The sequence below is a fragment of the Dermacentor silvarum genome, chromosome 1 (genome assembly GCF_013339745.2).
Source record: "Dermacentor silvarum isolate Dsil-2018 chromosome 1, BIME_Dsil_1.4, whole genome shotgun sequence".
NCBI classification, from domain to species: domain Eukaryota; kingdom Metazoa; phylum Arthropoda; class Arachnida; order Ixodida; family Ixodidae; genus Dermacentor; species Dermacentor silvarum.
The window spans coordinates 353147395-353165224 of record NC_051154.1 but is presented as its reverse complement, the minus strand read 5'-3'; the positions used below and the strand labels follow the sequence as shown (position 1 = coordinate 353165224).

The window sequence follows — 17830 nt, the reverse complement described above, 5'->3', positions numbered from 1 at the left end:
GTACCTAAGCATTGTTCTGAGGGCAACGCGTAGCGTGTCACAATGCGAGCTGTTCCAATGTGCTGCACTCCAAATATTATAACAACAAGGATAGCATTCACACGTTTTATACTTACAAGCAGTATATTTCTTTCTAAGGGTGTACCACACCATGCAGCTAACGTGGGTTACAATGGCACCGCACGAGCCGACGTTATGTGACGGCAGGCTGCGGACGCTGCCTGTTCCTTCAGCAATCGAGGCACAGTGCATTGCTGAGTGGTAGGGCTGCACCTGAAGGCAACACTACAGCGAGCTGTCTCTTCCATATCCACACATTTGTGGGGCCAATACTTCCTGATACTCACTGAAACTAGTGTACTTTCGGTGTTCACGCATAAACCGATTTACCCCGTAACGAATCTAACAATCGATAGTACATCTGCGTAGTCACCACAAGTTCCATGGTGTAACTTTAGGCCGTGACCTGCCCTGTACGAAGCACATTGCGGCGTCGAATGAGAAACTTGGTAAGTTCACCCGTGTCCTGCGCTTTATGACTGGGAAATCGTATACATAGGGAACTTCCGAAAGATACCTGCTGCGTTTGCACCACCACTATGCTGGTTATCTGCGGTACAGTGCTACAATCCTTTCAGGGATTTGTTGTCCTGTGACCCGCATGCTGAAGACTCTTGTCGGAGAAGGTGCCTTGTGGCCAATGTCGACTGCATGTATGACGATCAGGTGGGCGCACCTGGAATACAATCACTTCAACGTGATGACATACACGCACGTATCAGTATAGTCAAGCACACAATGGAGCGCGAAATGAACGCTCGTGTTTGCGATGATCGTGTGCGTGATGTCGGTAACCCAAGATATACGAATGTACAACAACCAAGAACAGGCATTAAAAAAAAAGAAGAAGCGATGCTTTCGGCATGAAACGCACGAAAAAATATGTTAACGCAGCTGTGACAATGCAAATTTTGTGCTTCGTTAACGCTCGAAATGGGCCGAAGCTAAGCGTGTCTGGTTGAACGACACCAATGAAATTCGACTGGCCTAGACGCCGTCTGACAACGGTCGGCGCCCTCGCCAAAACAATGTATTGTAAATTTACTGGTCTATATCTGAGGGTCTCGCCCCACCCCATCCTGTGACCCCCCCCCCCCCTTTTTATTTTTTGACGCCGGTAGCTGTGAAACGGATGGAAATAAAATAACATAAATTATGCAAATTCAACGTACTTATCTGAATCCTTGTGATGCGAAACTTAATCAAACGGTTTGCATTAAATTCTTTACAACTAACAGTGATGCGTACAATTGTGTACGCATCACATATATTTTTTTGCTTTGCATATTTTACACCACAAGGACTCTAGAAACATGCCTGAGCAAAAAATAAGTCATTTGAGTTATTATTTGCCGATTTACAGTCATGTCGTCAAAACCGCACATCAGGGCTCAGTGGTTGCGAAACGCAGTGAAAAGGTAATTTATTCAGAAGTGGAAAACGCAATCATATTGCAAACACAAACTTCACTAATTCTTCATGTGGAGGCCTCTGAAGCAATTTCGAGCCTTGGCAAGACACAGGTGCACGTTACATATTTTGCACATGATACGGGTTTGTCCTGTGCATCCCTCAAGCTTACAACGCTGTTCCCTGCTGTCGGTACGAAGAGGCCAGTGTCCCGCCTGATCAAACCTGATGTCTTGTACAGGCCTATTTTCAGCATATCTTGCTTTTTTCGAAGTCACCAGAGGGCAGAGTGACGGCCTTCCTCGCTTTTGCACCTTTGGCCGGCTGTCGGCTCGTGCAAGTGCTTCAGTAATATGGAGGGTGAAGTCCAGTAAGTCCAGTTGCTTGCCAGGCATCACTCTTCCTGCAGCTGCATCACTTCTATACTCCAGCCATGCGTTCACAAGTGAGGCATTGATAACGTGAAATATCTGGCTCAGGCTGCTTAAACTCATCACCGCTGTCCAAAGATCCGTCTATTTCTCCCTCCACATCAGACAAGTTTCCATTATCAAGTTCACGGAAAATTGCATCCGTGCATTCTTCCAGATGCCTAGAACGCAAGTTATGGCGGGAATAGAATGAATCTGTTGGTATACATGAGCACGATGTAGCGCCCACCGACGCCGCAACGCTGGGCGTTTTGGTCGGCGCTCTCAGCCGGTGCCTTGGCGCCGGCTGTCAAAGAAGTGAAAAATAAGGAAGCGCAGCGCGTGCTCGAGGCGCAAGCTCGGCACGCGCAGTGTCGTTCCAGAAGCTTGCCACGCTGGTCGTCGCAGCCGCCGCTCGGCTCGCCGCCTTCGCCCTTCTGAGTAGGAACGACGGCACGGCTCGTACAGCCGTCGTACTACCCTCTTCCAGTGGCTGACCGCACGGTGCGCGAATCACTGCCTGCGTTCCCACCGCCAGCGCTACCCGCATCTTGTCCTGTGCCCGTCAGCCACCATCAGACAAGCCTTCGTCGCTCGACTTGCCCCGATACCGTCTCGTCGACCACCCGATGCGCTACCGCACCGTCCCCGGCCTCCGGCTCTCTCCAGGGGTCTCTTTCGTGCGAGTACGCGCACAATGACCTCGACACGACCATGATACCGGCCACGTAATCGCCCTCACGTCCCTCTTACAACGGTATAGGCGTGCCTGAAAAAAAAAAAAAGAAGAAAAAAAAACGCCCAATGAAATAGGACGCAATGGCAAGCCGACGGCACGCCATATACAACCACAAAGCCCTGCTGTCATCAAAACCGCACACGGAAAAAAACATCTTCTTACAAGTAATATCACCATGCAATGACGCTTATTTAAGTACATGCGTCCTCTCCAATCTGTTTAGACACTATAAAAAAAAAAACGCAACGTAAGCTACGCAGGGGTTATTAATTATAAAAGAAAAAAAGTGCACGTACCTGACGGCGCGTCTGTCATGTTGGTTGTTGACATTTCTTCTTCCTAGTTCGACACGGCTGCGTAAAGTCGCGTGACTAACCATGGCGATGGCACTAGCACTTTCAATAGTACGATGCGGGAAAAATACAAGCAGTTTCGGTTCTTTTTTCATGCTGAAAATTCCGATTCTAAGTCATGTCGTCATTTGACGACGCCAGGGCTGAAAGGGTTAACCGCCGTGGTGGCGTAGTGGCTTTGGCATTGCGTCGCTAAGCCCGAGGTCGCGGCATCGAATCGCGGTCGCGGCGGCCGCATTCCGATGGGGGCGAAATGCAAAAGAACGCCCATGTATACCGTGCAACCGGTGCGCGCTAAAGAACCGCACGTGGCCTAAATTAATCCGGGAGCCCCCCACAACCGCGTGCCTCATAATCAGGTCGTGTTCTTGGCACGCAAAACCCCAGAATTTTTTTTTTTCAATTGTGTTTACTTCCATCCTATGCAGCGCGAAACATATTCCAATGTTTATGTTTATCCAACACAAAAGTCACAGATTTCTCATGCATTTATATATATATATATATATATATATATATATATATATATATATATACGCACTAAATCGTTCACAATATATATGCCAATTGATGAAAACAGCAAACCAGGCGGATGCACAATGTGAAACGTCCGCGCAGCGATGTCGCCAGGAAGGCGGTGATGTATATGACGCTTGAATAGGGAAAAGTGGGGATCGCCGGTGTATGTGCAGTTACGTGCGACACATATCTTGTTACATTTAAGGATTCTGTACCTCTTGCGCCACAGACGGCACATGTTAATTCGGGAGGATCAATCAAGAATGGAACCAAAGGAAATCATGTATCTGTTGAATATAATGCGCTATCCATTAAGAATTTCGTGTGCTTTAGGGATGCCCAAACAAGCCACATTATATGTTCAGGTTTTATGCAGGAATTTATTTTTGTTATTACGCAGAACAGGGGGAGGCGCGCTCACTCGCAGTACTTGATGCCTGCAAGAGCAGTATGGTCTGTAATACACTGGTATATGACAAATTACATACAAACCGAGAATCACGAGGTTGAGGGGTTAGTTGTTCATTCCTCCTCCTGTGTTTGGTTCTAAAGTTAGTTTGAGGCGTATACCACTGAGATCTTGGAACACTGTCAGTCTATATAGTGCGGAATAAGTGCCACCTCGTGGCAATTTAGGTACAGCTTGGGTTTGAAATGCCTCCCCGCATCACCGAATAGTAACTATTCTTAGCCCAAATAAGATGATCGACAGAATAAGATGATGGAAGTTAGACATAGCATATAATAAACAGACATTATCACTATACCACCGAATCCCGACCTATATAGCCTCTGAATCGCCAGACCAACACACCGCGACACGGATTCTGCCGCTAGAAAAACAAATACACAAAGACGAATAAATGGGGGCAACTGGGCTTGTGAATCTTTTTTACACGCTTTTCATGACCGCTGCACAGCATGTACTCACCGCAGTAATGCAGCATAAGCTTCATTTTGCGAACCCCACATTAGCACCAGATAACGCCTAACGTGTATAGTACAATTTCCTCTACCGTTCAGATATTCTTGCTGCCTTACGTGGAAGTACTGAACGAATACATTCCGAATCTCGGGAGAACCGTTTCGCGAAACCCCCAACAGCAATGGCGGATATGGCGTGCAGGAAGGCCATGGTGCGCGTAGAAAAAAAAAATAAGAAAGAAAGAACGAAAGACCATCAACGTAATTCCGCGTCGTATAAGTCATCTCAATCTGGGCGCGTTTAATAAGAACGCGTTCTCGCTTTTTTTCGCTCAGCGTGTGCTTCGTGTACAGCAGCTAATAACACTCTCGTGCGCCGTGACTCCCACGGGGACACTCGGCGACAATGAGAACAAAAGACGGCGGGCCCTCAAGCGCGCACGCACGCACGCGGTCGCACAGCGGTCGCAGAGCTCTGCAGACTAGCAAGTGCGCCAGCTGCAGCTGGGCGCCTGCGCAGTGTCTGTGCGTGCGCTCGTATTCGGTGCCGTATTCTTTTGAGCGAAGCCGGGGCCCGCCGCGGAACGCTGTTCTTCTTGTTCTCGACATCGTTCCTTGGGCGCTCCTGCCAGGGAACGCCAAATGAAGACGGATCGCCGCTCGCTCCTGTTCTCGCCGAGCAGTCGGCAGCCGAGGCGGCGAAAGCAGCAAGCAAAAGGCACGCTTGTCCGCCGGGGGGCTCGCCGCTGCGACGCTGGGGATCTGTCCCGTACGCCGAGCGCGAGCCGACCCGGAGAAATCCCGGCTGCACCTACAGCTATACGCGCTGTACTCCAGCAGCAAGAAAAAGAGCCGCTTCCCGAGGGGTGCGCGCACGCAGTGGGGGGAAGGAGGGAGGATTTCTCGGCGCTGCCTTGGAGCGACGAAGGCCAGCTTGAAACGAACACCGCTTCTTGCCTCGCTTTCCGGTCCTCCGCGGGCCGTGTTGTTGCGTCGGGTAGTTTGTACGGGCGGCGAGGGCGGTGCGGTTAGCGCTCGCTCGCGTGCTTGGCGTGTATAGTACGCGGTGCTGGTCCGTTTCTCGGAGCCTTTTGGCCGCGTGGGCGCGTCTGGATGCAGGTATACGCGAACGCGCGGCGGCGTGAGCGAGGCTTGGCGCCAGCGCGGCAGTCGACTATTACGCGCATGCAGCGCAGGATGACAAGCGCGAACACAAAAGAAAAGAGACGGTGTGCGTGCGTGTGTCGCCGAGGTCATATATATCAATTACTGGCCGAGGGTGTTGCGCGGGCCTCGTCGGCTCGTATACGCGCGGCGCGACCTCGCGGCGCTCGTTGAAAATTAACGCGAGCCGCTGGTCGCGGCGCCGCGCCAGGAACCGACGTGAGCGAGGAGCGAGGGCGCACCGAAAGCGGACGGCGCCGAAACCGCCTCATGAAAAATGAATCGCGGCACTAAGCGCACCGACCACGACGGTGCGGGCCCCGAAAAGGAGAGAGAAAAACCAGCAACAAAGGCGGGAGAGGCAAAAGCAGCAAAAACTCATTGCGCGGCCCGCAATGCGCGCGTATAACCCTTTCGGAAGGAGTTAACGCGCGGCTTGAACACCGCGGCGCGCTCTTGATTCTGCTCGCGCTCATCTTGTTGCTGCTCATTGCCTCCACCTCACCACCACCGAGCCCCGCGCCTGAAAAGTTTGGCGATGAGGCCTCGTTGTTCATGCATGGTGATGGGTTTCGCGAGTTCCATTTCGTCGCCTCCCCCCCTCCAACCTGCTTTTAGACTTTTTTCCAGGCTCGAGGCGCCATGCAGCCAGAGAGTTGGTGGTGTTGTTATAGTAACCCTTTCATGCAGGAAACAGGCGCGAGCAGAACCTTTTGTGCGAGTTGAGTCCGCGAAGAAATCCTGTGCTGTGGCGAGTCGTATAGCGACCGCATGTGGAATTTTGTGCAACTTCTTATATCCCGGGAATCCGTTGCCTCTGGTGCCGGCCGAAAAAAAGACAGAAAAAAAAAAAAAAAAAAGAGAAAGACAGGCAGTGTGAACTTCCTTCTCTGGAATACTTGAGAGGTTACGGCCGAGTCCTTAATGCCAACGGAGTCGCACCTAGGCTCCAGACCTCCGCTTGTTTTCAGCTCGGTGTAGTCGCGTTACAGCGGCGCTGTTTACGTAGTCTCACTTATGATGGAAAATACGTATGCGGTTTCAGCCGCCTAATGCCATATACGGTTTGCACAGAAACTGGCTCTTACGCTGTAAGGCTGCAGGGGATGAGCCACCAGCAAAGAAATTGTGCGATGCTTCGCGGACATTCACGAGAACAAATTCGGAAGGCGCCTAATGAAAAACGATCGCGTGCGGAGTAATTTGACACGATTAAAATGGTATAAAGTCAACTTGCGGTGCACGCGCCTCACAGAGGTAAACAACTTGTCAGCTTGCTTTATTTGGTGTTCTGCACTAGTGCGTGCGAGAAGCTTCGCTATAATTAACTGTAATCCTCGGCTAGACTTGATCCCCCAGTTTAAAAGTAAATGAAGGAATTAATTAAATATGTAAGTTGATGAATGTGTACAAAACATGCGGAAACAATTTGAACACGGAAAAATAGTTTTTCGGTAACCCGGTTTTACAAGCCATGATGTCGTCAGAAAACATGCGTTCCACGAAATTTCAGCACGCCTGTTTCCACAGCTGAGAAATGGGGTTATAGCGTAGCCCTGTGCAGCTTCAAACTTTGGTCGTTTTCTTTAAGAGCACGGCTGGGACGAAAAGAGTGGTTGTAGTGACTGACGCACGCGCTTCTCATTATGCGATTGCAGGGACACGCGATCCCGCTATACCCGGGACTAGTAACGACTGCATCTTTGGCACGAAACGACAACCGATCACTTTCTGAGTCTTCTTTGGCACGAAGGCCGTAATACTCTGCGTGCCAGGACACGAAGGCATCATTGCTGTTTTGCGAGAAAGTGAGCTCCTGACCCAAGATTCGGCTATAACGCAGCAAGGACGTTACGATTAAGGGCTATAAATGCGCATGTTAATAAAAGCGCGTATACCCTCTCGACGTTGATAACTGAAAGTTGTTAAAATACGGGTGGCCTTATGAAATATAATTTGTTTGCAATTTTTTTTTTTTTAATGCTGGCCATTGAGTTAAGCTTGTGCCCTGCGGTTAAGTTCAACTGATAGCCGAAGGGGCAATGGCCAAAATTCCTTAACTTGCGTGAGCCCGAAGGCCGCATTGTCAAGAATAGTTCTTAGTACGCACTATTCACAGTCACTGACCGTGTTGAATTGACAGGACTCTCAGTCAGAACGGAGAGCGCTTTGACGTTGACCAGTGCTCGTTCTTTCAAGTTGTTTTGCTAAAGAGAGGATTTGCGGATCTCTCCCGTTTCTATACGCTGTCGTTGTGGGAAGAGTGGCGGGTGCCGGCAAATCATGATGTCCGACTCAGTGATGGCTAGTGCTTCCAGGGGTATTGTCGTTCGGATGAAGAATGACACTGTTATGTATTCATTTAGCTCGAGTTATGCTATGTTATGTATTCATTTAGCTCGACTCGGCTCGAATGTATCGAGTCGTAAATTGACACGAGGTACAGCACGAGGCCAATAGTGAGTACATCGACTCGTTTCTGGCTATTCGAGCGGCCGAGATATGAGCTGCACTGCAGCCTGCGTCAAGGAAAATAATAGTGTATAGTATGAAGTGGCTCTTTATTGAACTAATAAGGCAGACGTATGACGGAAATTACTGTGCTGACCACACTATACTTGTATAGTAGAACATGTTCTGGGCGAGTTGGTTCAAGTGTAGGGGGGGGGGGGGGGGGCGTCTATATTAGCGCGACTTGGACACAAAGACAGTAGGAGGAAGACCAGAGCGTAGCGCTCGCTCTGTTCTTTCCTGTACTCCCTCCTACTAAGTATTTGTTTTCCACGCCGCGCAATTATGCGCCCTCCATACCGGTTAAGACCGAGCGAATGACACTTGAACGGCGGTGAGCACTGCAACGAATGGAGTGCGCGAATGGAGAAGTGGGCCCAACATTCGCAAAAACGTTATTACGCTACAACTGTATTTAATAGAACATGACAGCTAATCGGAATGTTGGACATCTTGCAAGAGAAAACTGCCGGTCATTGGCAAACGACACTCACGAACGACGGACTGTGTGTCGTCCCTGGTTCGTCGTAGCTAGCAGCGGACCGGCGACTCGACCTGGCGACGTTTATTGCTGCTTGCCGACAACTTGGCGATCAGTCAACCTACCCCGCGCCAGGGGACTGCCTCAGCATTGGCCCGAGAAACCAACCACACTCGCTTTTGCAGCGTTCATATCTAATTGAAAGACGGTTAATCCTTACGAAGAAAAGAGCTTTGTGAAACGATCCTTTGATACGAACATCTAAGCCTGTTTTAGGGCCGTGCGCATATTTTGGCCTCCCACTTGAGGCACTTCAGTAGACAGTTAGCGAGTCTCACTTGTTGACGAGGGTATTGTACGCGTTCCATAATGGGCTTCACCGCTTTAGAGTTGTAAAATGCAATGAACTATGAATTAAATATGATAAAAGAATCATAAAATGAAATAAAATGCAGTGAGCAGAGAAATTGCGGAAGTATGTAAACAAGGCGTCGTTATTTAGTAAACTCTGGCGGGCTCCTCCAGAACACCAAAGGCGCAATTCGGGGACACCAAATCCGGGCAGATCCTTGGGTTGGGGGCTCGCCGAGGCCTCCGCGGGCCGGGGGTGTCTAAGATCGGCTCTGTCGCGCACAGCCGATTTTGCGCGTGCATCTGCATTGCGGTGAAGCTTAGTAAAGCACATTCATAATTATGGAAGGCATATAAGCCCCTTGCTTCAAATTTTTTTGCCCGCCCGTGGAGGAGGTCGCACAAGCTCGCACTGATTTGCAAGGGTAATCGCCAGAAACCTAATAAAGTAAATAAGCCAAACAGAAAGGCCGAGAAAATAAATCGGAGAAAACAGTTCCTGACGGACCATTTGCACTAAGACCTTGTACATTGTGCTTTAACCATGCTTTTGCTTCGTTCTTATCCTTGACGCGGGGTCTCGGCTGCTATAGCAAGCACGAGGTCGCGGCTTCGGTTCCCGACCGCAGCTGCCGCGTTGCGATGGACGTGAACTACGAAAACGCTCATGGAGTTAGACTTAGGGGCTCGTTTAAGTACCGCTGGTGGCCAGAAAAATAACCTGGGCCATTATGATTGCACCTTTATGATTGCTCAAGTTTTGCTTTCGGACGTTCAATGAATCAACTATGTTTGTCCCATGCACTCTACTTTTCTTGTTCGAAGAAATAACCAGTACAGAAAAAAAAGCAGTAACATATCGTTGCAAACAGGCCGCCATAATCGCGTGCAGTGTCTAGGCGCTGAAAAGAATAAACAAATCAAAGTGCTAAATAACTTGCAGCAGTGACGACACATCAAACCGTCGGCGTCTTACGCATTCAACACAGGAAGTGGAAATCAGACGCCTCTGTAGGCAGCTAACAACTGAACATTACATGGGGAAATTGAGCCTTATTATTGAGTAAACTTTAATTATACAGTTGAAAATAAGCTGGCACGATTTCTTTCTTTGAACTGTATCGTTTGCAACAGGCCGTTTAATTGCGGTCAGTTGAGCGAAAGAGGATTATGCGTCTGAAATATTCATGCAGCGAGAAAGAGAGCGTGTGTGAATTAAAAGTTGGCTTTCGGGATTCACTGGGAGGAGACCGGCGTTCGTAGAAAAACTGACTTTCGAACTCAATCGGGTACCTTCACTTATTCCGTGGAACTGTATATCTCTATGCGTGCTGTACCTTTTCATCTTTGTACTCTCCTTTACTTCCCGTGCAGAAGTTGTTCGGGATCTTATAGACAGCCTTCAATGTATTTCAGTGCTTTTTGCGCTTTCATTTCACGTTTGCCCTGCGAATCGAAGTAGCCAGTGCTCCTTTAAATGCATATCATAACTGCTACGTGTATGTTCACGCTACTCCTCAACCAATTACACTGGTGGAGCCAGTGTATACGTTATGAAGCTGCACGCGACGCTATGCAACTATGTTCAATACTATGCATTCACTGTAATGCAAATAACGACACGCAACACGACACCACTCACGATAGGCGCAAGCGCCCTGTGCTTTGATTATCTTAATTCCGCCGCCTCTCGTACGCCCTATGCACGCGCGAATGCAGAGCGCGACGCAGACACAACGCCGCCTGGACGTAACGATGCGAAACTGGCACAAGTATATATAGCTTCGGCTGACCAGCGCAACGCTTTAAGGCGCATGAGCCAATTCCGGTGTGAAAGCGACACCGCGGTGTAAGGGAAAATCCCGGAGTTAGGCAACACTGGATGAGCCCGCGGCGATTTTAATTGCGTAATTACGATGCATGGCAATGTTGTGTGGTGCTGTTGTTGTGTGGAACAGTTTTCTGGTGCGTTATAATGCATTTTGATTGTGTGCGGTTTATCTCTCTCTCTCTCTCTCTGTGTGTGTATTTAGTGCTGAAACAGCCTCTCTTTTGTAACGTACATGGCCCAATACAGGAGTCCGTCAAATTCACATGACTAGCCTCCCATGAACGTCGCAAATATTCACTCCATCAATAAAACCTGGTTTATGTCACACCGCTACTGCAGTCATGCACTAGCGTATCTTAGGCGAAATTTGGCGCCTGGAGAACCTCGCTCTTCACTGATGGACTCCACTGCAAAATGATTTGCACCCATAAAAGTGAATAACGGTGAAATCGGTTTATAACTCAAAGGCTTACACCTTTTTGGTGTAAGGGTGTGAGTTATAGACAAATGTATACTCTTATTCACTTCTAAGGTGTAAATTATTTTACAATGTGGTGGTACATCTTTGCAAATTGCTAGGTGCCAGATGTGCTTTTCAAAGAAATAAGTTTGCCGTAAAAGACGAACAGGGAGTTCGATTGGGCACCTCGTGTGCATGTCATCGTGCCCGTCATTTTGAGTGTCACTCGTTCACTTGTCTGATGATGTTCCTTGCAAACAACGTTTATTTAGTGTAGCAAACACAACGAAAGAAGCACAACCACAACAGCAAAAGGGATGAGATCGTGGCGCGGTTGGCTGAAAGCACACATTTTAGAGGGCAGGACTCAAGTTTCATACGGCTTGCCGTTTAAGCTGATGGTGTAAGCTTAACATGATTCAATAGGACAAGGGAGAGAGGCTGCGCTTCATGATGACGATGCAAATAAAAAACAAACACGTCTTACTCGAATAGCGAATAAAAGCTCGACAAGTTTGAAGTGTGTAAAACTAAAGCGGACCTTCAATACGTGACAACAAGGACAGATAATCAATCAATCAATCAATCAATCAATTTTTCTTCTCTGAACGATCAATGTCGCATTGCGCGGTCTGTGCAGAATAATGGTGCGTGGCCTGACAACCCCGTTTTTCGCATTTGTGCGCAGGTGTGGTTCAAGAACCGGCGCGCCAAGTGGCGGAAGCGCGAGCGCAACGCCACGGCCGAGCTGAAGAACGGCTTCGGCAGCCAGTTCAACGGCCTGATGCAGCCGTTCGACGACTCGCTGTACTCGGGCTACTCGTCCTACAACAACTGGGCCTCCAAGGTGCCCTCGCCGCTGGGCGCCAAGAGCTTCCCGTGGGCCAGCCCGCTGGTGCCCGGCGCCCAGGGCATGGGCTGCTTCAACTCGCCGCCCGCGCCGCCCGGCATATCGTCGCCGTCCATCGTGCCGACGCCCGGCAACGCGCTGAGCGCAGCGGGCGCGGCCGCCGCTGGCGCACCCTGCCCGTACGCGACGCCGGCCTCGCCGTACGTCTACCGCGACCAGAGCATGACCTCGTCCATCGCGTCCCTGCGGCTCAAGGCCAAACAGCACGCCGCCTCCAGTTTCAACACGTACAGCCCCCCGCGGCAGGCGAGCGCCTTGTCGCCCTCCTGCCAGTACGCCGACCGCACCAGCGTCTAAGACGGACCCGCCGGTGCGTGGCCACGCGGGGCTGTGCGCTGCCGACATGGACTCTTTCCCCCCTCCCACTTGTGTTGCTAGAAGCGTTCGGTTCGCGCTCTCGGCCTGCCGCACGGACGTGTCTGCGGGTGCGTGTGGCGCTCCCAGTGCGAGCTGGCACTCGACAACGTGCGTGCCTGGCTGGCTGCATTGCGTACGCGCAGACGAGTTCGTGCGGCGACCGGAGCAGGAAGCGGCAGGCGAGCGTTCTGGACTGGCACGCACCCGCGTCTGCGAGTCCAGGCAGCTAGCGCCTTCCCACGTGCATATACGCGCACAGACACCCCTCCTTGTTCCCGCCCTTGGCGTTTCGACACGGGAAACCGTTTTGCGCTCCGGGAATGGACAGCCCAATTTTTTGTCGGAGCAGTCCGTCACGGCTCACGAGATGTCTTGAAAGTATTTGGGAAACCGCCTCTAGCTCTTTGGTTAACTGCGCTCTTTAGTGCTACTGAAGACCAGGGGCCGAATTCACAAAGTTTTTGCTTCGTAAGGATTTCTTGCTATTGGCCACTGCCATCGCTATACAATATCTCTGTTGCCACTTTTAGCTGGTATGCTGTTACCAACAGTTCTGGTAGCCAACCGGAGATTTGATCTGGTTAACCTCCCTGCCTTTTCTTTGCTTTTATCTCACTCTCTCTCTTGCGTAAGTGATTTCTTGTGAATACAGGCCCTCGTTTTCAGTGCGCGATACAGCGCGAGGCGATTTCTGCCCATTATGTACGCGCCTTAAGTTTCCACCACGTAGGGCTGATTATTTTTTTAGAGAATTGGTTCATAACCATGACTAAATTAACGTGCTCAAGCTTTCTTTCGATGACAAATGAAAATATTCCAGAGTGAGACTAGTACGTTCCTCCTGCACTCAATGGATTCATTTTGCAAGAACCACTTCAGTGTGCTCAGTTTCAATTTCACAAATGTAAATTCAGCAGAGAAGCTTAATTTTCTGTATGATCATGTCGCTCTACATGTTTAGGACAGGTCAACAGTATGTGACCTGTGCTAAGCATTGCAGTTCTCGCTTGCACTAAATTGACGCACGGTACGGCTACGATCAGATTTATTGGCTAATAAATGACCGACATGGTTATCCACAATACACGGGAACTTTCAGGCTTACCATTTGCAAGACTTATATTGCAATAAGGAAGCTTCCAGTTGCTTGTTTATCCTTATGGCACGTCCGTGCTCGGAACGAGGGTTTTATACGTTGCGTGCTGCAAAGAAATTGCATGTCTTCATGCAGTTTCTATGTTTGCTTCATTTGATTTCATTTTCTTCTCGAACTGTAATGGTTATGGAACGTTTATACTCTTTGAAACCCCACATATCAGTCAATGAATTCTAGTCGTAGCTGTAGATGCGCTCAAAATATCCCATTCTCCTCGTTAGAACATATCATACCTTGAACAAATTTTTAACTACATGATGGAATCGAGAAACACAAGTACATGTGAGTAGTTCAGTACTTTTGGCTGTGAATGCACGCGTGTGGGCATTCGACTTCGGCTGAGAGAAGTCGATGCGAATCTGTCAGCCAAAGTAAGTGCCACTTTTCGAAAGTGCTTGCAACGTGGTGCGGCGTATAGTCCAAAGTCCTCCCCGCCCGATCCTTGAGCGCAAAGCAGTTTCTAGTGTGGTACGAACAACCCTTTCTTTCTAATCCGGCACGCTCGTTTGGTCCTCGAGGCAGGGGCCCACGGACGCTCTCGCGCAAACAGTCCTGGTGCAGAGCGGCCTCTGGATTGTGGCGACGACGATTGCATCGCACGGTGGACTTGTCCGCGGCCAACGCCGCAGACGTCTTCGGACTTTTCCGACCTAGCTATTTGGCGGCGCGGCGCACAGCATCGGAACTCTACCTGACTGCGTCGGAAGATGTTCTTTTCCACCCTGGCGGTTCTGCGGACGAACGCCAGTCATTCTGTACACGGCGACGGGACGTCGTCAGTCTTCGTGTGTGTGGTTGCATGACTTTTGGGACACGCAAGTTCGCGTGCCGAATGAGTCGTGTGTGTTTGCTTGTTTCTTTTCTTGTGACGCGTGTACGTTCCTTGCACGCTTTCTGTGTATACGCTGTGGATATGAAGCACCATTTCAGATCACTACACTCGCGGACGTGTAGTTATCTGGAATGCTTGCTGTGGGGAGGGGGCAAGCAAGCCGGGCCGAGGCGTCTTCGTTTTTGGTAGAACTGGCTGACGAAGAGCTCACGGGTGGTGCGCCTCAGCTAGGCGGAGGAGTCCGTGCGCGGACGATTCGCTTGCAGCCAACGTGTGCGTCCCTTGCGTTTGCACAGCTTTCGGTGACAACTGGAGCGTGACGCCACCACTGGAATCTCGGCAGGAGTGCGTCGTCGCGCGTTTCATTACGAAACGGCGCCCCGTGGACTTCCTTTTCTTGTCCCCTTCGCAGATCACTACGCGTCCACTAAACGCTGCTTACGGGTCTGGCTTCAAGCTTAAGCCTGCGTGCGGAACGATGAGGCGCATGAAATACGGACCTTTGAGGCACGCCCTACGCGCTCGCCGTGAGGTTCTACTTGTATCGTGTTTCCATTGACGTCAGCGAGTCGCAGGACGCCATTAGAAACACAAGCTTATATTTTTGAAGGGTTAGCCTTCCTTCTCGGCCACTTATGTAACGGTTCGGTACTGGACAAAGCTAGGTAGTTGTCTCGGAACAAAGACCTATTTTATAGGGAACAGAAGCGAGAAGGTATACAAACGATTTCGTTTGAGCCAATTGATGCAACCGGTGGCGGCTGGTTAGCGAGGTATATTTTTGCTTAGTTCCTGTGGCAGGCTAATTGCTATCGAAATTAAAAAAAAGTATATTTCTTACGTAAAACTTGTGTCAAGTGCTCTAAGCTATTAAGGTGGATTGAGGTTGTGGTACAGCCATTTGCCTTTCGTATTACGTATGTATTCGCGTTCATCATTACGGGCACCGAGTGAAGCTGTACAATACACGGATCCCTAACGAGATGCTTCCTCGTTTCGCTGACAGTTCCGGTATTTGATTTATAACCTCATATAAATGCTGAGCCTGGATACGGCACGCAACTTCTTTACGAAAACTAAAGCAGTTGTTTGCTGCCAGCTATCTTATACCGCCGAGATTAACGCAATGGGAATGGACCTTGCGGTCTATGCCAGTGTGAAGTATTACCTCCAGTTTTATAGGAGCCAGTGCAGATCCAAAGACGTCTGATTCAAAACATTTTGCATCTAAGCGCTGGAACACATTTCTCATGCACGTTTGAAGACGCCGTGCATTTTGTTTTTAAGTGTTACCCTTCTTTCTGGGGTTTTACGTGCCAAAACCAGTTCTGATTATGAGGCACGCCGTAGTGGAGGGCTCCGGAATAATTTCGACCACCTGGGGTTCTTTAACGTGCACTACAACGCAAGCACACGGGCGTTTTTGCATTTCGCCTCCATCGAAATGCGGCCGCCGGGGCCGGGATTCAATCCCGCGACCTCGGGCTCAGCAGCGCAACGCCTTAGCTGACTGAGCCACCCCGGTGGGTTTTTAAGTGTTACCCGTGACAAGACCTGCGGCAGAAGGCTTACCTTTGATTTCATTCATTAGGTGCCAGAACTCACTATTAAACTCATTACGTGGCAAGACCCATTCATTACATTCACGACTTGTCAAGAGATTGGGACGCTATCATCGTGGAGCCAGAAGGCGGCTCTATTTTCTTCAGGAGTGTACGAACAGAAGAGCAGAAACCTATTGAACACAAAAACAAAAATCGCCACTAGCAATGTGGAATGCTTGAATTTAAAATCAAATTGTGCAGAACCTTTCCAGTTACTTGAACGCCAGTGGTAATACCTAAGGTTTTTCTTTGTTTATTTAGCGTTGATGCTTGCACGGCAAAATTAGACAGAGCGGCCGTACAGTTAGTGTTTTGCTAGTTAGGAGGTGACCGAAGGTGGCCGAGTGCTGATAAATATGGCGAGTCTACATATTCGGTGAATGCACAGGTATCATACAAGTGAGCTGAGATTTGGAAGCGCTCTTAATTTAGAACGAACAGGTCCGATTTTAGGTGAGTTTACCAGACAAGTTTATGCAAGGCATATCTCGTTATCATGGTTGGATCGTGTCGCCGCGATTGCACTGTCTTATGCACTTCTGTGATTCGTTGCCGTCAGGCTATGGAATATAGCTTCGTGCCGGCAAGGTAGTCTGGATGCTTTGGCTTTTCAACGAACAAAGGGTTTCGCCAGCCGCTATTGTGACCGTAGTCCACCAGCGAAGTTGTGGACTGTGGCCTACAGCGTCGTCTGGTATAAATCCGGAACTTGCAGACGCCCTTACAAACACGACTCTCCCAATAAGTTCTCAAAGCAGCGCAGAAGGCTCTTAGGAAACTTGAATGTGGCTCAGCAACATTGTGCCCTAAGACTAAGACCGAAGGGAAGCGCTAAAACGAAACCAGTAAGTCAATTGACCGCAAAGCACACGGCAAGAATGTTTAGTTACATTTTCATGCCGGGACAAAGCAGCAACGAAATCAGCAAATTTCCCCTCGTGTTGACACCGCGTACAGCCTCTATCAAAAGTATAGAGTCCGCTATGTTCGTGACTCTTAGCCCAGTCCTGAACGCGTCGTACCACATCCGTTACAACTCCTGGCGCTTGGAAAGCTTTGAACGGTGAGAATGGCAGTTTGTCTCGCTCTCCAGAGTTATCTAGCAAATTACGATGAAACAGAAGGCCTACTAGACTGCTCGAAGTCAGCGGCCGACACCAGGGGGAGTTGCTGTGCGACCGGATTCGTTACTTCTGACAAACGAAGTAAGTAAATTGGAAAAGTTCGCGAAGGAGCGAAATCACTGCGTAAGACAGCGATGCAATGAGGCGGCACCGGGACTTCCTGAAATGGACGCTAACGCGAATACCATCGCAGCGCGCTGTAGTGATGGGTTATCGGACGACAAGCGCAGCTCACGCCGTTCGCCGCGTAACACCATGGGGGCGCTGTAACCGCGGGCGTGTCGCTACGCTGAGCATTGCATTTGCAACGGCAATCTGGCAATTTGAAGACAGCCCACGTCCTGCATTGTGCTCTGGAAGTCACGGTCGGTCTACATTTCGATGACTGGCAAGAGATACACTGGTAGGACAGTATTCCGGCTCCTGAATTTTAGCAGTGTACTATTGATGATGCGGGGGTGAGCATCGCTTTCTGTTCAGCGTGTAACACCGGTCGGCATGTGTGCCAAATTATACTTACCTCGTTGGCACAATGGTTAATCGATAGCAAACTTATATTACATAGCCGCCAATGATAAAAGCATTTCAGTTGCAGCCGCCTTTGCTACTGCTGAAACAACGTGATTCGCTCGTG

At 49.7% G+C, this 17830-nt stretch overlaps 1 protein-coding gene across 1 annotated transcript in view; it reads left to right on the top strand.

Moving 5' to 3' along the window:
* The window catches only part of LOC119437423 (pituitary homeobox 3-like), a 111613-nt gene extending 95603 nt beyond the window's left edge, over nt 1-16010 (top strand). The window contains exon 5 of the mRNA XM_037704452.2: nt 11902-16010. Coding sequence (XP_037560380.1) covers nt 11902-12420 — 519 coding nt within the window. The 3' untranslated portion in view covers nt 12421-16010. The remainder of the gene's footprint in view (nt 1-11901) is intronic.
* Nucleotides 16011-17830: the final 1820 nt, after the last annotated feature.